The sequence below is a fragment of the Melospiza georgiana genome, chromosome 5 (genome assembly GCF_028018845.1).
Source record: "Melospiza georgiana isolate bMelGeo1 chromosome 5, bMelGeo1.pri, whole genome shotgun sequence".
NCBI classification, from domain to species: Eukaryota; Metazoa; Chordata; class Aves; order Passeriformes; family Passerellidae; genus Melospiza; species Melospiza georgiana.
Window position 1 is genome coordinate 27,425,034 of NC_080434.1, and position 22,910 is coordinate 27,447,943.

Consider the following 22,910-nt stretch of genomic DNA (forward strand, 5'->3'; position numbering starts at 1 on the left):
CCGCGCGTCCCCGGTGCGCCCCACGTGCCGCCGCCGCCATGGGCGTGCTGCCGGTGCCGGCGGAGGTGCGCGCCATCCTGCTGGACATCGAGGGCACCACCACCCCCATCGCCTTCGTCCAGGTGAGACCCGGTGACCGCCGGCCCCGCGGGGGGCTGCGGGCATCGCCGCTCCTGTCGTGACCCTCCCAGCCCTGGCGTCGCGGGGGGCTCCCGGAGCGTCGCCCTTCGTACCGTGACCTCCCCGGCCCTAAGCTCGCCTCAAGGCAGGCCGGGGTGCCCCCGGGAACGAAAACCGTGACCCATTTTCCGCGTTTTTCTGAATAATGCTCGCGAGAAAATACGCCTTGTGTTGGCGAGCGGCCGCCCTGCGGTGGGCTGGGGAGCAGGACACTGCTGCGGAGGGTCGGGCAGGGCAGGGGGTTGTTTCTTGGATGGATATAGGGCAGCTGGGGTGCTCACAGCCTCGGAGGTTCGGGCAGGTCAGGGGTTTGTTTCTTGGATGGATATAGGGCAGCTGGGGTGCTCGGAGCCTCGGGCAGGTCAGGGGTTTGTTTCACGGATGGATATAGGGCAGCTGGGGTGCTCGGAGCCTCGGGCAGGTCAGGGGTTTGTTTCACGGATGGATATAGGGCAGCTGGGGTGCTCGGAGCCTCGGGCAGGTCAGGGGTTTGTTTCACGGATGGATATAGGGCAGCTGGGGGGCTCGGAGCCTCATCCCGGAAAAGCCCTCGAGCATGGCTGTTGCTTTGATGGCTGGAGCTGCAGCACCGCACCCGGCTCTGCAGAGAGCCTCAAGTGCGGGCTCGCTGAAGTACGATGCTTCTTGTCCTTAATTTCGGTAATTAGGATTTTGCAGTAATCGATAATTCTCGGGGTTATCCGCTGCCTTTTCCCTTCGGGAGGCTGTTACGGCCGAACGCCCCCGGTGTGCCGGGGCAGCGTGTCCAGCCCTGCGGGAGGGCAGCGCCGGGGACACACCGGGACCGGAGCGGCAGCCAATGCACGAGTGCCTTCCCTTGCCTAGGAAAAGCTTCAGGCCGCTGGAAATGCTGCTTTAGGTACAGAACCGAGGGCTCTGGAAGCCTGTGGGTCACAGGCGCTTGGAGAACCGCAAATTGTGACAGCCGGGGTCCCTCCTCTGCGGGCGGCTTTGGCTCGCAGGAGAGAGCGGCTTGCTCGGATAGATCCCTTCTCCTGCCCTTCATTAACCGGGATTTCTCCCTGAGACATGACAGCTTTCATTGGATTTTGCAGCCAGTGGCTTAAAACGGTGCTTTGTGATCCCCATGGCAGGTGAAGGCTCCTGCCTGCCTTTCTAGAGGCTTCTACTAACACAGTCTAACAGATGAACAGCCTGACCTACATCCATGTTCTTCCAGTGCTCTTGAAGAAACTTCAGGCCTAGGTGGCATTGCAGCTGCCTCCCTCCCCTCAATGTCTGTCAGTTCAGACAGTTTGGACAGCTGAGGTTTCTTACTAAACATCTAACAGAGCAGCTAAGTTGTTTCTGTCGCCCTCAAAGCCGTTTTGCAGTTGTGCGAGCAACATGCCATGCACCTGAGACTCTGGATTTCCACCCAAAGTCTTTCTGCTCCAGGGAGGCCAAATGGGTTTTGATTCCCAGTAAAATTCAGTTTGATGGAAATCCTGAAAATGCTTGGAACAAGCATTTGGGCTTTCAGTTAACCTCTATCTGCCTTTGAAAGGTCCACTGATGGTTCAGTGGACACTTTATTCTTCAATATTAAACGATTTTATTTAATCCTCTCTCTAATGTTAGAAGGACTGAATCTGCAAAGTAAGGGAATAGAATGAGTCAGTTGATGGGTGGATTAAGGAAAGATACCAGAAAAGAGAGTATTTGGAGCCTTTCTTCTACACAGACTCATGTCCTATTAAACTTGATACATCATTGACTGGGATCACTCTTGGCACCCACAAACCATCTGTCCCACTGAGCTGTCCACTATTCCAGCTGTCACATGGGTGTCCCCTCTTAGTTCACAGACCTATGCATTTGCCAAGACTTTTACCCTTTTAAAATCTCGCAAATCACAGAATCCACTGATCTTTCAGTCAGTTTGGGAGTTTTTCTTAGCCAGCACAAGAGTATGAAATGCTGCTTTTGAAAAACTATTGGCTCCTTTTGACATCTGAGTTGTAAAGGAGGTTAAACCAAGCCAGCAGGTCAGCTGCATTTCCCAGTGGATTCTCTTTAATTTCCTCCATGATTTAAAAGATAGCTTCAAAGTAAAGGAAATGAGAGATTAACTGGGGGCATTACTAGGCTTTTGATTTCCCTAGGCAAGTTTGTGATAATTCTTGAAGTAATCTGCATTGTTTTTAAAATATAAAACATGGAAAATACAGTATTAGAGCAATACGAAATCCTGCAGTTCTGCCATCACATCATAATCTCAGGACCACTGCTTTCTTAATTCATTAATAAGCTAAAGATGACATACCTAGGGCCATTTTTTGAGGAGAGGTGAGTTCATGTTAATAAAATTAAGAAATTAAGAAAAGCTCAGTTCTCTACCCAAAGGAAGGATTTCCCTGCCCTTCTCCTTAACCTGAGGCTTTTCACACACCTGGAATGTGCACGGTAGCTGCTTGTGGCTCCTGACTCGTGAAACACCACTAATGAGAGCAATTTGTAATTATTTCTGATTGCCCTTGGGATCTCTGTGAAGGTTTGTCATTTTCCTGTGCTGCTTTTCCAAAACCCCGTTTAATTTCATTTGCAAGACTGTCCTGTGGAGCTCAGTGTCACGGGACCAGGCTTTTCATTTTAAAAGGTCCTCTAGTTTTGGGGACAGGTTGAGACCTGTTTTCAGAATGACCTTTGCTAGGATAAGTGCCCCATCAAGAATACAATAGCATAACTTACCTGTTCAGAGTACATACATTGTCAGCCTTGTGGGAATGTGGGGTTACATGTGCCATTTGAGACATTTTGGTGAGAATGTGGGGTCACATATGCCATATGAGACATATTTTTTGGCAAGCCCAGGAAAAGTTGTCACCCACCTTTCCATTGCAGGCTTTAAAAGTTTCAGCTATGTAAACATTTGTGTAAAAAAATCCACCTGCACTGATCCTGGCCTGAGGCTGGCTCAGTCCTGTGACCAGGCAGACACCCTTGGCAGGAATTTTCACCAGCTGCAGCACTGTGGGGGATGTTTAAATTTGGGGAAATAACTGTACAGGGCAGGACATGCAAACGGTTCCTTTAAAAGCCAGTCAGCCTTACCTCTGCCAGCTTAAAGGAGCAGCCTCTTTTTCTGCCAGGAGACCTTGTTCCCTTACATCAAAGACAACGTGAAGGAGTACCTGCGGGCTCACTGGGAGGAGGAGGAGTGCCAGCGGGATGTGGGACTGCTGAGGAAACAGGTTAAGTAACAGAGTCATTCCTGTCTCTGCATTTGCATTGCATGCCTGAGGCTTTGGGTCACTCGGACCATCCTGGTCACCCCACATTTGTCCCCGTCTCTCTGCCCTCATCCATGGAGGCCAGTTGCCTTCAAGGTTGGATTCTCCCCCATCCAAAGCCTGGGGTTGGGCTTGGCAGGCAGCAGCTTCCCTCAGCTCACCTTGGTATTCACAGCCCTATGGCAGCTGTTGAGCCAAGACTTTCCAGCTTTTTGCCTGCACTTCTTGAATCCAAACCTCTTTTGGGAAGCAGCTCAGGGAAGGCAGAGCACTTGTTCCACACAGAGAAGTGGATGCTGCCTCTGTACAGGGATACAGCGTCATCAATTTGAGACTTGTGGCTGAAGCCAACAGATGCATTTGCTTCTTTGCCTTAATTATAGTAATTAAATACTTAAGCAAGCATAGTTCTCATTAGAGTATTTACAATACAGCTACAATAATGCTAATTGGTTGGTTTGGAAAGTACAGTCCAAGCAAGTATTTCTAAACACAACTGGAGTCTCAATTTTCCATTGAGAAGAGCAGACAATGTTGTAACCCCTCATGTGAAGTGCAGTTCAAGCAGTGTCCTGTACAGCAGTGCATAGATGCAGATGTTAGATCTGTTAGATCACTTTCCTACATTAGAGGTGTGGAAAAGGCTCCACCTCTTCCCTGCCCTCTTTTTATCATGGATGATTGCACAGAATCACAGAATAGTCTGAGTTGGAGGGGACCTGCAGGGATCAGCAAGCCCAGCTCTTTAGCAAACAGCCTGTGCAGGGGTGAGCCCCACAGCCTTGGCACTGTCAGCACTGTGCTCTGACACCACTGTGCAGGCTCAGGAGGACTCCAGCCTGGACGGGGCCGTGCCCATCCCTTTGGAGAGCGGCAGCGGGGAGGAGGAGCTGGAGCGCGTCATCCAGGCCGTGGTGGACAACGTGCACTGGCAGATGTCCCTGGACAGGAAAACCACGGCACTGAAGCAGCTGCAGGGCCACATGTGGAGGGCAGCCTATGCCACCGGGCACGTCAAAGGAGAGTGAGTAATTGTGTGAGTAGTTGTGTGCCCCCTCCTGGGGGCAGCTCTGGGGGGCAGCTTCCCTAAGGTTTATTAGCAGGAGAGCTGCATAAGCTATTCCTGGGAACAGCCCCACTGTTATACTGTTATATAAGTAGCATCACTAGCTCAGCAGATAAGTCAATATTTGAGAGATTTCTTGGTAAAGCAAGAGTCACAAGTATGAGCTCCTTACATTTCTTAGTCTTGCATTCTTTATCCCCAAATTGCACTCATATTTTGGAACAAGTATAAACAAGCCAGGGTTGCAGGGTCAGACCCTTTCAGTTGTTTCCTTCTGCTTTGTCTTTTACCTGTGTGTTTCCTGCCTTTCCACTTATTTTTGTCTTCAGGTTCCTCTTCATGTTTCAGCCACAACACAGGAATGCATAAGTAGGGACAACTGAAATTAAGCCTGATCTTCTTATTTAAGAGATACTTAGTTAAGCTGTGCATTTCAGGTCTCTAAGTAAAACAAGCCCATAAATTCACTAAGTTTTGCCAAATGAGGTGAGCTGACAGAAAAATGTAAACATCCAAAACCAAATCAAGAGAGACTCATGTTCTGTTGGTTTTGTTTTTAAAAACTAGGCTAAATTGTCTTACAGTGACCCAAAAACTGTGGGGAAAACTGACTTCTTGGCTGCATTCAAGGAGTGAGATCTCTAAAATCTCCTTGCCCAGCTCTGCATCACCTGCTGCTGCAAGAGACCTGGTTCCAGGAGCCCTGGGCAGATTGAAAATTAAGTCCCCTTGCAAACTAATAGGACAAAACAAATTGTCACAGTGCCTGGCTAATGATGTCCCCCCAGGTGCCTCTGGGTTTGCTGCTTACCTCACCTTACCTGCTGCCCTGTTTTGTTCCAGAATCTTCGAGGACGTTGTTCCAGCCATCAGGAAGTGGCGGGAAGCAGGGATGAAGGTCTATATCTACTCCTCAGGCAGCGTTGAAGCCCAGAAACTTCTGTTTGGATACTCTACAGAAGGTGATATCCTAGAGGTAGATAACCTTACCACCTTCCTTACAGCTTCTCGCCCTGCAGAGCACTCCCTTCCCACAACCACCCTTGCTGTAACACTTTGTGAATGAATTCCGTGACAGGAAGGTGGGGCAGTGAGTTTGATCCATAGGAATTCAGCTTAAGGAGTTGACTGTGAGAGCATGGCTGCACCAACCCCTCGTTACTATGGCAGAAAGGGAGGGAGGGAGATTTATCCCTGCTCTTCAGGTGGCACTCAGCAATGGCCTGTGCTTCTCTCTCTCTTTCAGCTCTTTGATGGCCACTTTGATACCAAAATAGGCCCCAAGGTAGAAAGTGAGAGCTACAGGAGGATTGCTGCCAGTATTGGGTGTGCCACCAACAACATCCTCTTCCTGACAGATGTCCCTCGAGGTATGTGACCTTCCAGTCCTGCTGCCTCTCACCTGTGCAGGGGAGGCGGGTGCTCTTCAGAGGTGTGCTGCTGCTGCCTTCTCACAAGCACCCAGAAATGCTTCACCACCTTCCCTCTAGCTGCTGCCATCCTCCTCCTTTACACACCCAGGCTTGCACACAGCAGTGGGATGTCCATGTGCAGCGCTGCAATGAGGGAAAATAGGTCAAGTAGAAAGCCTGCCTTTGCACCAGCCAGGCAGGAGAGAGTGCTGAGGCACGGCCCATTTACAAACAGGGTCAGTGGTTTGGCCAGGGCTCAGGGGAAAGGGTGGTGTTTGCTGTGTTGCTACGTGGCTGATTCTTTGTGCCACTTTATGGTTAGGTTGTGTTCAGCAGCAGGAAAACATTGCTTCAGGTTGCCAAGACTTGACCCATGGAAAGCCAGGCTTGAGAAGCTAATTTAATTTCCTGCTTTAGCTGGAAATATCTTTCTGGCAGAAATAGCACTGGGTCTCTGCCTGAGCCAGCTCAGTCCCCCAGAGTTAGTCCTTACCTCCTTCCCAGCCTTGGCAGCAGAGCTGGTGGCAGCTTGTGGTTACCTCCTTTTCCCTGGATCATCTTCCAGTGGCCTTTTGTGCTCAGGGAGCAAAAAGAAGCTTGTGAGAAGTGACTGGGAGAGGGAGCTGTTTGACTCACAAATGCCACAGGCTGACCACAGCCTCATGACAGGAATCGAGCTGATGGAGCAGGAATCAGGCTGACGGTGTGTGCTGCCTGCAAGGAGCCTTGGAGAGCCATCAGCTGGCAGAGGGGAGGGGATGGTGAGGCCAGCTCCATTCCTGCAGCTGCAGCCATCCACAGCAGGTCTGCCAGGAGCTGGTTCCTCTCTAGAGCCCTGCCACGTGCAAACGCTGCTTTCTCGGTCTCAGCCTTCAAAAGCGCTCGGGTGTTCTGGGGCACCCTCAAGCCTCAGGGACCCTGCAGTGAAGAGGTCAGTAAGGGCTGTCCCCTCCACTGTCCCCTCTCTGTCTGTTTCAGAAGCCAATGCAGCCGAGGAGGCGGATACTCACGTGGCTGTGGTGATCAGACCGGGCAACGCGGGACTGACGGACGATGAGAAATCCTATTACAGCCTCATCTCCTCTTTCACCGAACTGTTCTTGCCCTCCTCCACTTAGGGAAAGCGGTGCGCGCACAAAAGACTGTGCTTCACCTAATTGTCCTTGTGAAATGTTAGGTCATTTTGTCCATAATCAGAATTTCAAACCAAATCCACATGATGTCTTAGGCCTCGTGCAGGCAGGTATGGATGGAGAGTATGGTGTGGGGTCCCTGGTGCAGTAGGACAGAGGCCTGCTGCCAGCTGGAGCTGGGAACAGGGCCCACAGGGAGCAGCACCCACGAGCCTTGCTGTTCCTCCCCTTTCCTGGCTAGCAGTTAGTTAAGGGAATGCTTCCTCCAGACTCATCCCCTGAAATCTGGTGCTGCGATTCCCCACCGTGAGCTCTGTCATTGTTAAAAGCAGTCGGCAAACAAGGTTCCTGTCCCCTTGTCCCAGAGGGAGCACTGGGGACTATGGGGGGATATGTGAGCTTCTCCCTGCAGATAGGATTTCTGCTAAGTCAAAAACATTCACAGTTAGGATTCCCAGAGGGAAATGCCAGCTGTGGGCTATAGTACAGTAGGCTGCCACAGAAGAAGCCAGCCCTTGCTGCAGGCAGGCTCTTTAGACACAGAATAATGTGTACCTTGGCTGTGTCTGCAGCAGCTCTAGGTACAAAACAGCACAACTTGTATATGGAGGCTGCTTAGAGCTCCACAGCCAGCCTACCTAGAATGAAGTCAAGTATATATAAATACAGCTTTAAAAATTAAATTCTGAACACACTTCACTGCTGCATCATGGTGCTGGGCTATGGGATACAACTGTCTGAAGCCCAAAGTCAGCTTGACAGCATTTCTGAAGTATCTCAGCACTGACCTACAGAGCTCCTACTCCAGCCAAGATCACCCAGTCACACATTTATAGCACTGGTCAGCTGTGAGCAGACCTTGACAAACTGCTCCTGAGGGCAGACATCCTGCTGCATTTGATGAGAATTAAACCCCTGACCTTTTCACCTTACCTAAATTGTGCCAATGTAGATCAGATGGTCATGGAGCTTTTCCTAATGTAGTATATAAAAACACAACTCTGCTTTCATTGTGTTCACTCCATCACAGCATTTAGCCTTCCTGTCTTAGCACCAGTGATCCCAGCACCTAAAAGGCAAACTTTATTATTTTATTTCTAAACCTGTGAACACTGTGTTCCTGCTGTCACTTTCCCCAGTCCTTTCTTTAAGGCAGCAGCCTTGTCCTGCCAAGGAAGCTGTACTACCTCCCTGGCCATGTTAGGATTTCAGTTGTGGCTCAGTGCAGGAGTGAGAGCCACAGGTAGATTATACCTGGTAGCAGTGGAGTCAGAGCAGTCTGAAACTCCTGTCTGAAATCCTGTTTCCCCATTCCCTGCTGCTGGCACTTCATGCACGGGTGTTTGCCCTCACGGCCAGCCAGAATAGAGGATGTGCTTGCTGCCTTCCTGAGCTCTGATTTATACCTACACTGTCCCTGTTGAGGGAGGCTGATGGGTAAAGAACAATGAAGAGACAAGCACTTGGGGGGAAACCCAGCTGTACCAGCATGGCCCTTCTAAGAATTTAATAGTAGCAGGTCAGGCTGTGGGGCAGCTAGTCCAGATGCCTTTCTGGGCTGTGCAGTGGGTGTGATGCTGCTCCTAGAAAGAGCCTGCTAATTAGTGCTGTTACAGTAAGTGTATCTGCATGGCTGAATGGTTCCTGGCTTCCTTAAGTGATAATGTTAATCATTACACTGTAAATAAATACTCACCTTTTGTTTTGCCTTTGCCATCAGAAAGCTATGCTTGGGGTAGGGACAAAAATAAAGCTCACTTTCTCCATAAAAGCACTTTATTTAGTGGTCATGTTTTAGTGTACATTGGTTGTCATTTAGTTGTACTGAAATGTGCTGTTAGAAATACTCTAAGAAATGTACAGAATTGTCACTAAAAACCTGAAATTCAGTTTGGATTGCATATAGGAAAAGGAGCAAAAGGAAAGAAAACCACATAATCTTTTTTTCTTTGATAAAATTACAAAAGCTAAAATAAAAAAATGAAAGTATTAATTAATCAGGGAAAAAAAGACACAGTGGACTATTTACAGTAGAACACCCTTACAACAAATTGCTATTTTGTGCTCCATATGGATTGAGTGTGTGCCAGTGCAAGAGGATCCCACCTGCATGTTCTCCAGACTGTCCCCTCCTGTCCTTGCCCAGGAGGAGCTCCCTGGATGAGCCCCATGGGAGCTGGCACCTCACACAGCTGTGTCCTTGGCCACTCTCAGCACATCCTCCTGGGAAAGCCTTCCACTCATGACACTGCTACAAGGAGGAAGCCTTCAGCAGTCCACAACAACCCTCTGTTGGCCAAAAATCCTCTGGATTTGTAACAGCTGCCTGAGAACAAGTTTTGGTGCACAGAAAAGAAAGGGCTGGCTGAAAGCTTTCTACTTAACACACAGTTTGGCTCAGCCGTTTTTCCTCTCAGGAGAGGCCTGTGACCTTTGCAGAAGACTGAATGCCCTTTTGCCTTTTCTCTGTCAGAAATGCCACAGAACAGTACAAGTTCCCCTTCATGCACCTTTTCCTACCATTTTAATTTCTGCTTGTTTTCCTGCAGCTCAGACAAGATGTAAACCTAAGCTGAGCCTGATTTGTGGAGGAAAATAGGAGCCATGGGGAGAAGCAACTCCCATCACTCCTCTACCCAAAAGCTTTCCCAAAATCAGGTTTTGAGCTCCTTTGAAAACAGACCTTCTGTTTGGAAACCTCCCTTTAGGGAGGGAGAAGCCCTTCTGGTTTTGCTGTTCCCTTGCACCTCTAGCACTCAGGCAGATCAGCCAGCCTCTGTGCCAGAACTCCCTCCTGGCACCTTGGAAGCCCATTTAAACCTGCAGCAGGCTCCACTCAGGACAGCTGGCCACACTGAGGGGCCCAGAGCCCAAACCAGCATGTCTGAAGTTTGGCTTGCACAAGGAGCAAAACCAAACCCTGTGCCCAGAAGCACTGCTACTGTTCTCATGGCAGACAAGGCTGGTGTCTCTAACACAATGTTTTCCCCCTCAGTGAACATAAAAGAAAAATTTTAAAAAGCTTTTGAAATACTATACACAATGTGTGGTGGAAGCACTACACATGGAAGAAGCAGCCTCTTCTGGGTTGTCTTCAGGGCACACAGATGTTTTCACCTCATTTCAGCACCTCACTCCCAGCAGTGCCCACCAGGAAGCCAAGCACAGCATCCCAGGGTCACCCCTCTGGCCTGGGGATGATCTGCCTGGCCACAAAGCAGTACCAGCCAAGTCTCACTTCCTGATCACAGCACAGCTCCTTCCAAACCCAGATTTACCGTTGGCTGCTTTGCCTGCTTGCCATGAAAGCCAGTCCACTGGGGTCTTCTGTGTCTGATTCCAGGTTCTGGAGAAACAGCTGCTGCTGCTCCCCCTACCAAGCTCCCCCGGCTGGCAGCACAGAAAACAACCCGGGAAACACAGGGAAGATGCAGTCTGGTGACTCGGGAGCAGGTGGCCCCTGAAGACTCTGCTGTTAGGAGAAGTCTGCTTCCTTCAGCTCCTTCTCTGCAGGGTGGGCTGAGCAGGACCAGTCTCAGAGGGGCTGCTGAATGTTTTGAGCAACAGGAGTGTGACAGAGCCACTCAGAGTCACAAACTAAGCAGCTTGTGCACTCTCACGCTGCCACTGAGATGGACCCACTCCTCTTGCAGCAGACACCTCTGTTTGTTTGGCTCTTGGTGAGACAGCCACCCTCAGAGCCCTTTGGCAATGCCATCATGATTGCACATGGAAAGAAACTCATCAAAAAAGTGTAAATGAGGTCATGTTCCACCCATGAGACCCCACCTGCCCCCCTCCCCCCCTGCCAGAGGACAGGCTACACCTGATCTGTCTGGTACTCAGAGGCTTCTGATAAGCTTTCAGAAAAGCTCAGAAAGTTTTCCTGGTACTCAGAACAAATTATCTCAAATCTGTAATGCCTGAACTCCACTGCAAAGGTGCCAAAGTAGCACAGGAAGCACATCACTAGGCCCCACTGGATCCTGGAAGCATACATGTGAATGCCCTGAGCCATAAGGATGAAATCTGGAAGAGGGAAGTCAAGGAGAACAAGTGGGAGCAGAGACACCAACCAGTTTGAAAGCCAACAAGGAAAAAAATCTGAGCAAAGTCACCTGGATAAGCCCACCCATCCAGCCATCATGAGGAGAGTGTGAATGTGATGCTAGAGATGAAAGGGATGTCAGGTGTCCAATGATGCCCATGGAGCACAGCAGTTCTCCTATGCAGACCAGGGCTTCCTGATGGCAGATCAGGGTGATAAACATTTACAGAGGGGAAGACTCGGGTGCAGAGAAGTCAGGATTTGCTTGAGCATCCAGAGCCAGCAAGTGGGGACCTGGCTGGGGGTCCGTACCTGCCAGGAGCTTCCCAGTGGAAACTGGATCAGATCACTGCACTCACCACAGGCACTGGGAACACCTTTCAATACACACTTTGAAATATTTCCTTCTGTTTAGATCACCTGAAAAACTGTCCCTTTCTGTGAAATCTGGAAGCATCACTCTACACATTGGATTGTGCCATGAAGCCAGACTGATTAGCATTCCAAAATGCTTTGAGATCCTAGGACAGGTGTGAGAAGAGCTGCTGCAGCACAGACACAATACCTGGCCTCCTGGGGAGCAGGACAAAAGGATACAGAGCACCACGCAGAGGGTGATGCTGGCTGACAGAGCCACCCGTGGAATCCCAGCTTTCCGCCCCTCGTTCTTCAGGTTGATCTTGAGGGTGAGGGCAGACTGGATCCAGCATGCCAGTGTCCCAAAGCCAAAGGTCAGAGATGTGCCCACGTTGTGGATCTCCTCATCATTGGAGAGCTAGCAACAAACAAAGCAGTGATTGCCTGGACACAACAGGAATTATCTGAGAGCTAACTGGATTGAGATGATGTATCATTTCTTCTGGCAGAGGGGTAAGGTGCAACATAACCAAGGTGAGTTGACAGCTGTCACAGTCAAGCAGATCTTTTGCCCAAAGCCCAAGAGCACTGTGGAAAATGCAGTTGCTTGGGGACTGTCTCCACAGCTCCCTGACAAGACTCACAAATGCAGAGCTCAGAAATAAATTCTTCCTTGGCTCGAAGGGATGGCCAGGGCAGGCAAGGACAACCCACTGTGGGTCTTGTACAGCTCTCTGCAATGGACGCAAATTGTGCACCTTCAGTGCCAGCCCTGGCACTCCCCTGAGCTAGCACAAGCCAAAACACAAATACATGCTCCTGGTTTGGCAAGTTCCTCCAATTTCCTCTTCTGCCCATCCTGGTTTGGCAAGTTGCACCAAATCCTGGGCCACTGGGGTCTGAGGCAACATGAACCCAACCTCTCTGGAGTGCCAGTGTTTCCCTGTTCCTTGGGCTGCCCTGTCCCACAGCACTCCGACTGTGCAACACTGCAAGGCAAAATGACAGCCAGGTTCAACTAGCAAGAGTCTGCAAAAATATTCCTTGAGGCTGTAGTTCCATTCAAAAAGTCCAGCATGGACTTAAGCCAAACAATTTCCATTCTCCCTCTGCCTCTGAGGCTTTTCTAGAAAAGAAACCACCAGTCTGTAACTCCTCCCTGCAGCCTTAATTCCTGTTTGATGATTTAACAAATACCCATCAAACAAGACACAATCTACAGGACAACAATCTAGCTGCTGTGCCTCCACTGATATCTCCCCTCCTCTCTACCCTGAATTTCTTTCAAGAGTAGGTACAAATAATCATTCAGGCAAAAATGGGATTGAGTTGCCTTTCCCAAGATAGTCAGCACTGCAAGGGACTCACAGCTATAACGTCCCTCTAAAATACCCAATGCATAATTTTCCAGAAATATGATTTAATGCCACATTTGGCTCAGCAGTCAGGCAGGGAGAGGCATAGATTAAGGTCTCATTACAGCATGTTTTCATGTTTGGCAAAAGATCTAGGTAACTAACATGGAATGGATAGTTAGAATCAGATATCAGAATAATCAGAATTTATAGCCAGGCAAGATTCAAAGCATCTGCTGTTAAATTACAATTATTTGCTCTGAAGACTGAAAAATGGAAAGTGAAGTTGAAACCATTTCCTAGTGCCTGTACTAGAAATACTCTTCTCAGAGGTAGACAAAGCTCTTACAAAGGCTTCATAATTCCTAGCTGGAAAGCTCTTGTGAAAAAACAAGACCCTGGGTTTTGGGCTTGTGCTGTGGAGTTAGGAAGACCAAGTTCATAAAAGTCAAAATATCTCACACCTTATTCAAAAAGAAAAAAAAAAGTCAACTGTAAAGGACACCAAGTTCCTTCAATAACTGTATAATCCAAAGAGATCCTCCTCACCCTTCACAAAACAAGTACCATTTCTGTACTGGGAAGCAGCCAGCCTGCACTGGCCTTTCTCAGTTCCTGCCATTACTGGGGGTCATTATGTGCACCCCAGTGAGAGACAGAGCCTCAGAGTCCAACCCAAGCCCCACTGACTCTAACACCTCGATCTTCATGCAGCCCTGACAGACACAATGGTGATCACAGGGGACACCCACCCCTACAGATGTGGCAGATGTTTGCTGCTACAGCGTTGCAGGACAGAGGGGGAATGGAGGGCCCTCACTCACACATCCAGAGAAGTCCTGGCACTCCTCTGCTGTGTCCCTCTCCTGGCAGGTCTGAGAAACAGCAGGAGGTGGATTTAAAGCAACATGGTTTTAAAAGAAGGACATTGAGCTGTCTGCTAAATTTGTAGGGGCATTTGTGCATCTGTTTGCACAGATATGTCCACAAACTTCCCGCTCAGCCCTTTCACCCAGGGCCATCTGTGCCGACTCGCAGGGCTCAAGAGATTCAGGAGGCTCCTGCTGAGGCTCTCAGCAGGTCAGGTCTAAGTGTGCAGGTGAAAACCCTGCTGGAGACACGTGAAAAGTGATTGTGGCCCTTCATCTCGGCTCACAAGTGGCAGATAGAGGTGGCAGAGCAGGTAAAGGGAGGGCTGGAAACTGTATTAGCTGGAAACTGCCCTGACAAAGGCAGGAATGATGCATCTCACTCCGTGCTCTCAGAAGGCTAATTTATTACTTAATTATACTATATTATATTAAAGAATACTATACTAAACTATACTAAAGAATACAGAGAGGATACTTACTGAATGCTAAAAAGATAATAATGAAAACTCGTGACTCTTTCCAGAGTCCCAACACAATTTGGCCCCAATTGGCCAAAGAGTCAAAACAACTCACACCAGAATCCAATGGAACAATCACCTGTGGGTAAACAATCTGCAAACACATTCCACATGAGCACAACACAGGAGAAGTAAATGAGATAAGAATTGTTTTCCTTTTCTCTGAGGCTTCTCAGCTTCCCAGGAGAAGAATCCTGGGCGAAGGGATTTTTTCAGAGAATGTGAATGCCACAGGCTGGTGCTTTTCCCAGGCTCACATCACAGCTGGCTCAAAGACCCGAGCAGAGCCGCTAGGAAAGCGGGGCAGTCACATCACAGACAGCGCAGTCCAAGCCTGCAGAGCAGTACCTGAAAGTTGCCGAGCAGGGTCATCCCAAAAGAGGCCAAGCACAGAGCCACCAAGCCACTGATGTTCAGCCACGGGGTGAGCACCTTGGGCTTCAGCTGAATGAAGCGCAGGACAGCCACAACAAGCGCTGGGAAGGAAACACAAGGCAGGGGACATCAGTAGGGAGAACCTGCTGCAGCAAACACCTGCCTGGGGCCTCACAGCCCCCTCCTCCTCTTTCTACCTGCAGGCTGGCAAGCTTTGTGCTTCTGTACAGCCCCCTCCTACTTAATCGGGGACAAGATTAAGCGCAGGAAGCATTTCTCTTGTAATCCAGCCACAGCAAGATCCAGGCTTCCTTTTCTCATTATGCTTTGTTAGCAAATTTTCTGGGGGAAAGAACACCTTCCTGCTTGCCTGTGAAGCTCCCAGCACACAGTCCATCACATGCACACCATGCATTCACTTAATGGCACCTGGACTTGCATTGCTTCACTCCACTCACAAGTGCTGAGCTCAGCTGGAGGACAGATGTCAAACCCCACTTGTATTCAATACATGTGAATCGCACATACATATTTCTATATGGGTTTGCCATACATATTTCTATTCAGGGTTTGCCATAACGTCCACTGCCTTTTCTCCTCCTCTGGAACAAGTTCTGTTGCCACAAACATGAGCCAAAATGTTGCATTAACTTTCCATGAAGACTGGAATAACATTTATTACAACTCCCCCAAGCACTGTGGTATATGATACATGATAGATATGATATTTCATACATCATATGATACGGCACAACCCCAGAAGATACTCAAATTATGTATTCTTGCCCTCCCTAGTGAATGGTGCATGGAACAACACAGAAAGCCAGGCAATCAGTTGGCTTTCATATGTGATTCAAGCCAGACCACTAAAAACCAATTTAGTTGAACAGGAAAATTTGCTTGCTTGCTGGCAAACACCTTCTTATGCTCATGCTCAAATCAATAGCAAGTAGCTCATATTGTTGTAAATAGCTGACCGTAGCAAATTAGATCTGCACTTACCACAAAAGTGCTGGTACAATATCGAAAATATATTATCCCTGGTATAATACTGAAAACATGGCTTTGGAAAATAAGGGCATTGTAAGTGAAAATTACCCAAACTGCAAAAACAGTTGAATTTACTCTCTCAAAATTACTCTAGTGAATCAATCCACTCCAAATCCTTAAAAATGAGAACTTTGTTCCACCCCAAAAAGAGGATTTCTATTTTCTATCCCCAGGCAGTTGTTTGGGACAGCCACCTGTGACTACTCAAGCACATGTACAAGAACTTTTTAATTTCTGTATCTGCAATACAGACTCCTGAAATGATGTGATCTTTTTCTAAAATCTGATGAGAATGACAAAAAGGGATTAAAAGCATTCCCAGCAAAACAATGGTATTTTCAATTTCAGTAATTCCCATACTTCTAGCATGGTTCTGTAGTTTTCCTCTCCTTTAGCTTTGACATAACTAAGGTGGTCAGAGATACAAGCTAAAAGCAGCTCTCAGAAGTACACAAATACAGCAGAGGAAAGACTGACTTTACCCACAAAGAAGAGATAAGAACAGAATAGATTCTTTCTGTTGGAAGGAGCCTACAACAATCAACAAATTCAGCTACCTGACCAACTCAGAGCTGACCAAAAGTTAAAGCAGGTTATTGAGGGCATTGTCCAGATACTTCTTAAACAGTGACAGGCTTGGGGCATCAACCATCTCACTAGGAATCCTAGTCCAGTGTTTGACAGCTCTCTCAGTAAAAATATGCTTCCTAATGTTCAGTCTAAACCCCTCCTGGAGCAGTTTTAAACCATTCCCATGTCTGCCTCTGGATCTGAGGAGGAAGAGATCCACACCTCCCTTTCTGCATCCTCTTCCATCTATACTTGAGCCCAGTGTTACTCTGTCATTTAATGGGATGAAATTAAACAAGCATTTAGACTTGTTTAATTTCATCCCATTAATCACTGCCCAATGTTCCAGCTATCTAGATCCTTCTGGAAGGCACCTGGTTTCTCAGGAGAGTCAACAGCACCTCTCAGTTTGGGATCACCAGCAAACTTGCTCATGGTGCCTTCACATCATTCATTCAGATTGTTGACAAAAATATTGGACAGAACAGGCCCTAGAACTGAGCCCTGAGGGGCAGCACTGGTGGCTGCATGGCAGCCAGATGGGGCTTCTCTAGAGCCCTGTCTTTCAGCCTGTTCTTCACCCAGTGCACTGTGAACCCGATCATCTCACACGTGCACAACTTCTCCAGAAGGCTGCTGAGGGACAGTGTCAAAAGCCCTATTAAAATCCAGAAAAGCTACATCCAACACCTTCCCTTCATCCACCAGGTGTGTGGCCCTATCATGGAAGGATACTGAACTTCTTAAACAGGACTCTCCCTTTGGGAGCCCATGCTGACTGTGCCTGGTGATCGCATCATTCTTTAAATGTGTCAATATCATCTTGTCCATCATTTTTCCAGGAACTGAGGTTAGACCAACAGCTCTGTAGGTCTCAGAGGGCTTCTTCATGCCCTTCTCCTAGGCTGGAATAACACTGGCTGGCTTCCAGTCAACAGGCCCTCCCCAAAATCCCAAGACATTTGGTAGATGATAGAGAGGGGTCCTGCCCTAACATTCACTGCCTCCTTCAGTATTCTGGGATGAATCCCATCCGGGACCAAGGGACTTGTGAGCATTCAGCTGACACATCTGGCCCATGACAATCCCAGTGCTCACAAATGGACAGTCACTGCTCCCAGTCTTGTAGTCCTTCAACCCCAAGAACTGGACAAGTGTGTCCAGTCTTTAATAAAATCAACATTTTATTAAAGACTGAGGCAGAAAAAGCATTCAACGCCTTCTCCTCTTCTTCACTCCTATTAGTCAGGTTACAGCCTTTAACAAGTATCTGTCCAACATTTTCTTTAGGCCTCCTTTTGCCACTGACATACTTAAAGAATACTCTTCTTGTTGTCTGAAACAACTCTGGCCAGTTCTAAATCAAATTGAGCTTTGGCCTTTCTTGTCTTCTCCCTGCATATACAAACCACAGATCTGCAATCTTCCTGCAAAGCCTAACCTCTCTCCCACAGACCACATAATGGCTTTCTCCTCTTAAGCCACCCTCTTTGAGCACAACCCCACACAGCTGGGTTGCCTGCTCCTGTGCTTCTAAAAGGTGGTTCTTAAACACTGACCACACCTAAACCCTCAAAAGCAGATTCCTGAGATATTCTGCTAAGTACCTCCCTGAAGAGCCTAAAGCTTGCTTTCTTGAAATTTAGGAGATCAATTCTGCTTTGATTCCCTAAATTCCTTTTTTCTCATTACAGCAGAAGTTCTAAACTCAACCATTTCACGATCACCAAGGCCAAGACAGTCACCTACCATCACGCCTCCCACGACACAGATTTGCAGTCTGGAGGTTGCATTTCCCCTGTCACATTTCTTTCTTTGCAATAGAAAGAAGCAGCAGTGAAACATACAGTTCAAAAGGTGTCACATCATCACATTCAAGAAGAATATGTACAGGATATTACTTAAGTTTCAGTGACTCTTAAAACAAACAGAAAGAAAGAAACTCCAGTTGTGGTTCCTACCTAGAAATGCTGCCATGTTCATGACTTGACTAAACACACAGCTTGCAGGAGGTGCATCACCTGCAATACTTGAAAATATAAAGTGTATCATTGTAACTCCAGGATGGCAGAGACACATAAACAGAGACACATGAACCAGAGCAGTACTTGGAAGAAAAGAATTCATTTACCTTATATAAGGCGGTCTTTTGGGACCAGGTTTCCTAAGAGACACAGGAACAGGAATAAAGATTCAAGGTTTTCTTTCCCTTTTTGCTGTTATTGTTTCATTATTTCAAAGAAACAAGTGATTGAATATAAAGCTCACAAACAGCTCTTACCTATCTGGTACACTTAGTGGGAGAATTTTGTTATCTTCCACTGCTATAAAGTACCTGTCAAGAAAAAGGGAAAAGAAATAAGGAAATAGTGAAAAACCTCATCCTAGCTTCCATTCTAAATATCACTCAAACAACACATTAAGTGTTTCAAGCCCACTGACAGGATCTGCTGGAGGATCCTGTGTTTTCCTCTGCCCAAGCAGGCAGTTTTATTATTTCTCAGTCCATGTGCCTTCCTTTGTGTTGTATCTGGTTTGCATGGTTGAGTAGACAAACAGGGTCACTGAACTGAGCTGCTTTAAAAACAACCAGCCAGGGGAATGTTTTCATTTTTACTTTGAGTCATTTTGATTCATCAGGTTTACTATGGTACTCCATCCACAAAAGCAGTTTTAATAGAGAGGGGATGGGATGAGAAAAACAGCAAGCAGTAGAGGTCAGACAAAAGGCTTAAGCTGCCCCTGCTGCTGAAAAACAGCATCCATAGACCATGGCCAAAGCCACATCCTATAACACAACTGCCCCTCAGCCTGAGCACAGCTGCTGATCACACATTTTTCACTCCCAAATTCATGCTGCAGTCATCTGCCTGCATGCTTGGAGAGAGCCCAGCTCAGGGAGGTGCATGTCTTATGTGCATTTTGGTAAGAAGCATGAGGGAGAAAGTGAGGTGTCAGCACTAAGCTGCTGGCAGATTTTCAGTGTGGTGCTGGATGCTGCAGATTTTGAATTTCTACCCCAAAGCAGGGCTTCAGTGTTTCTCCAAGAGCTCTGCTGAGTCATTCAAAGAAAATGTAATTAAAGGAAAATTTTACATTTTTGGCTGTCTCTTTTAAGGCAGCTCCCAGTAGCACACACCAGGAAGAAAGCGAGGTCAGCAGCTTGGCCTGGGGAGCGCAGAAACTCAGGGATAAAAATGTGATGCTTCAAGCCATGAAGTGGCACAGACTGGCCCCTGCCCCTACCATGTGCCTTCCCAGCCCCACAGCAGTGTAAGGGCAGAGCACCCCCAAAAGATTCTCCTTAATGAGAGGCAGCCTCCCAGATAACCAGCAGGAGATAACTTACACTATCCATAATCCAGCTGATGTAAACAGGGTGAAGACGAGAGGTAAAAACATCCACACGCTGCATTTCTTTCCATCCATACCTGCTAGAAACAAAGAACAATGTAACAACAGGGGGCTGAGGCACCCACCCTCCTCAGCCCCCTCTTCTGAGAGCAGGAAGGGCATCCCACGGCAGTGCCGAGGTACCGAGCTGCTCACGGCCACAAGGGGTTAAGCTGTGCCCGCAGGCAGCATCCTCCACGCGGTTTGGAACAACCGAGGCACTGAGCCCTGCAGCGGGAGACTTCTCAACCACACCTACAGAATCTGAGTGGTTTTCAAAGCACTTCTCTCAAGGATTTTGTGCGAGGTGACCAGAAGACCTGCAGCTCTGATTCCCTGCTACTTCCCACACGCACAAGGCAAGGCAGCCTCCTACCCGGGATCATTATCGATTCCACACACTGCCTCAGCTGCAGCATGGAGAGAGAGGGATGCCCGTGCTGGCATCATCCCCACAAAGGGCACGACCAGCTCCCATCCTGGCCACAGCAAGCAGCTAAAAATAGCGTCTGGCCACATCTAGAGCGGAGCCGAGCTCCAGCGCCGACTCCCAGCTGGAGCTGTCGAGAGCCGGGATGAGGCTGCCAGCAGCATCAGCCCTGGACATGCAGGCACGGTGAAATCCTGCATGTGGCGCGAGGATGCTGCGGACAGCGCCTCCCGAGGAACAGCGTTTGTCCTCCAGGCAAGATCATGCTGGACGAGCATCTGGAATGCCGGGGCTGCCCCTGTAATTTGTGCAATTCAGGAGCGCTGCTGTGCTGCGGACATAGAGAGTCCTGCATCTCCATGAGAGTCCTTTGATAATGGATCAAGTATTTTCTCATGCTCCTCCCCCATAAATGTTCCTCCAGGCAGCAGCACAGCCAAGAGACACAAAGAGAGGGGAACAACACCAGGCTCACAGCTCCAGCTTTACGTTCACCAGGGCAGCAGTGCCTGTGTCCCTGTGCTCTGCCCCCTCCCTGCTGCAGGGCAGGCATTCCCCAACAGCACCCACATAGCATGAGGGAGAAAGTGAGGCACGCTGGGGTGCCAGGACAACTTAGAGATGACAGCCTCTCACTGGAGCCTGCTTGCATTGCAGCTCAATTACCTCATCCAGGTCCTTAAAGCCATGACCCATCCCTCTGCCCTACAGAAGAAAGGACCCACATTGTCATCCTCCTCCTCTCAACTCCCCTGGCCTTCCTACACCTGCAGCACAGAGCCATGGTCTGCTCCCTGCTCTGAAGACCCAGAAAAGAGTCAGCACCCTCCCCATGTCACAGCAGCCCCCAGCTCCCCCAAGGCACCCCAAGCTGCCAAGGACATGCTGGCTGGACTGCTCGGGGTCCCAGGCACCGATTCCTGCCCTGACTCCCTGGGACTGAGGCTGAAGAGCTGGAGTGAGGCTCCCCACACTCTGTAGAAGGCACGGCACGCTCACCTCTACAGGTCAGCTATCTTGTGCTCCCTGCAAATGGCCTAGCAGGGGTACAAAACAACACCCTGGCAGTGCCCAGATCACACCTCACTGGCACAAAGCCATGAGACCACGTTTTGGTGCTGTTTGTACAGACAGCCTGGAGTAAGATAAGGCTGAATTCCAAACCTTAAAAGATGTAGAAAAGCAGGCAGATATGATCTCTTCTCTGACCTGGGAGTGGAGAGAACTGCAGACAAGGAGCATGAAATGATGCAAGTATTAAGCATGCTGATTTAAAAGGCAGGCAGCTCCAGTGTGCATCCAGATCTTTAGCACAGCAAACAGATCAGAAGAAATTATCAGCAAGGACTAGATTTCCCATCTCACTTCTATTCCTCTCCTCCAGCACAGGAGACACAGCATCTCACATTTCTATAACCCGCACAGCTCCTGCTGTTGTGCTTGCAGCTATTCCATGGAGTGCTGCCCTTGCCTTTTCCTCCTGCTGCTCAGCAGCACTGCAGCAGCATTCCTTAGCTGGTGTTGGGTGGCACTGGGAGACCCATGACAGCAATCTCAAGGACCACTTCCAGGTGGCAGCTGCCCCACCTGCCACAGAACCATGTCCCTGACAGCCTCTGGGAGCACAGTGCCCAAGTGCCAGCACCCCTCACAAGGGAGACCGTGATAACTGGGGCCAGATTCCCCCCTCCTGACTTGGCTGAAGGGAGCAGGCAGGTAACACCACGTCCTGTTCCAGCCCCTGTCTGCCCTGCAAGGTAATTACTGCTGTGCCTGACTCTCCTCTGGTCTCTGGTGGTGGCTGGACTGAGCCAAGGTAACACAATTCTTTCATATCGGGGCTGGCACATCTTATTATTTACCCTTCACCCTTGGAAAGGCACAGAAGTTTCATTTACACAATAAAAGCAAACAGTAGCCATAAGACCTGTCCTCATATTGGGTTCCTGCAGCTCCTCCACCTCCCAGCATGGAAGCAGCAGCCTTCACAAGCTATTTCAGCACTGCCTGTCGTGCACAGAGGGAGCTGGCAAGGGCTTTCCCCCAGGCAGAGCAGAGAGGCAGCACACAGGGACATGGACTCCACACCAGAAGTGGGGAAATGTGAGAATTCTGTCGAGATAACCACTGTTTTGTGCTGAGCTCGAAAATGGAGCGAGGCCAAGGCTAGTGCCCAACCTGCTCAGAGTCACAGCAATACGGCTACAGACCCATCTCCTTGGAAAACAGCCTTCTGTTTAATATTCACTGTGCCACACTGAGTCCCCTTCCATCAGCCACTGACAGAAAATGACATCTGAAATCATTGCATATTAAAGGAGCAATCAGTGCAGAGCACAGTGTCCTGATGGGAAGCCAGCTCCATAGCTCAGAGACCCTAATTGCAGCCAGTTAAAAAGAAAGAAGCCACCTGCATCTGACAGATGAAATACCAAAAACAGGAAAGAAGGGTCCTCTTCCTCCATGTCCTCAAACAGCAACACCTTTTAATGCTGGCCATGGCTTGGATATGTTTCAGCCTCTCCACATGGGGAGAGGATGGTTTAAAAACACGGCTCAGCTCCTGCACATTCCTCACTATTCCCTGCTGTGTTATTCAGGTGCCAGGAACAAAATCACATGTAATCCCAGCTTCTTCCAAAGGAGAAACCCTGAACATGTGCCCAACCTGCCTAGCTTTGCACTAGTGTCCAGCAGACACCATTGTCAGCAGCTGCCTTTGGGTCAGCCTTGTCCTCTTCAGGGACATCCCCAGTATGTTCAAGCTGGGAGACCTCTGTGCACTTCTGAAAGCAGACAGGAAGAACAGAACAAGGAACCCAAACATCATCCTCTCCTGCAGCACCACACTAGTTTAGCCAAAGTGCCAAGAGTGAAAGGAAAAAGTACCAAAATTC

General features: G+C 48.7%; 2 protein-coding genes across 4 annotated transcripts in view; one reads left to right on the forward strand and one right to left on the reverse strand.

Moving 5' to 3' along the window:
• ENOPH1 (enolase-phosphatase 1) lies at positions 1-8,816 on the forward strand. The gene is made up of 6 exons (XM_058024998.1): positions 1-122; positions 3,294-3,395; positions 4,256-4,458; positions 5,344-5,476; positions 5,747-5,870; positions 6,891-8,816. The coding sequence occupies exons 1-6, from the start codon at positions 39-41 to the stop codon at positions 7,028-7,030; spliced, it is 786 nt and encodes a 261-aa protein (XP_057880981.1). The 5' UTR covers positions 1-38; the 3' UTR covers positions 7,031-8,816.
• TMEM150C (transmembrane protein 150C) overlaps positions 8,804-22,910 on the reverse strand; it is a 21,265-nt gene continuing 7,158 nt past the window's right edge. For 2 of the 3 annotated variants that reach the window (XM_058024999.1, XM_058025000.1), the window contains exons 3-9: positions 19,540-19,624; positions 18,472-18,525; positions 18,322-18,354; positions 18,152-18,219; positions 14,544-14,671; positions 11,691-11,868; positions 8,804-11,074 (exon numbers count right to left, since the gene is read on the reverse strand). In XM_058024999.1, coding sequence (XP_057880982.1) covers positions 10,866-11,074; positions 11,691-11,868; positions 14,544-14,671; positions 18,152-18,219; positions 18,322-18,354; positions 18,472-18,525; positions 19,540-19,624 — 755 coding nt within the window. In that variant the 3' untranslated portion in view covers positions 8,804-10,865. The remainder of the gene's footprint in view (positions 11,075-11,690; positions 11,869-14,543; positions 14,672-18,151; positions 18,220-18,321; positions 18,355-18,471; positions 18,526-19,539; positions 19,625-22,910) is intronic. The other variant, XM_058025002.1, reaches the window with a different exon arrangement.

Excerpts from the sequence above, each read along its gene's own strand:
- ENOPH1 (XM_058024998.1), top strand. The coding sequence starts at position 39 with ATGGGCGTGCTGCCGGTGCCGGCGGAGGTGCGCGCCATCCTGCTGGAC. Across the intron at positions 123-3,293 it reads CCCCCATCGCCTTCGTCCAG|GAGACCTTGTTCCCTTACAT; the intron begins GTGAGACCCGGT and ends TTTTTCTGCCAG. Across the intron at positions 3,396-4,255 it reads TGGGACTGCTGAGGAAACAG|GCTCAGGAGGACTCCAGCCT; the intron begins GTTAAGTAACAG and ends ACCACTGTGCAG.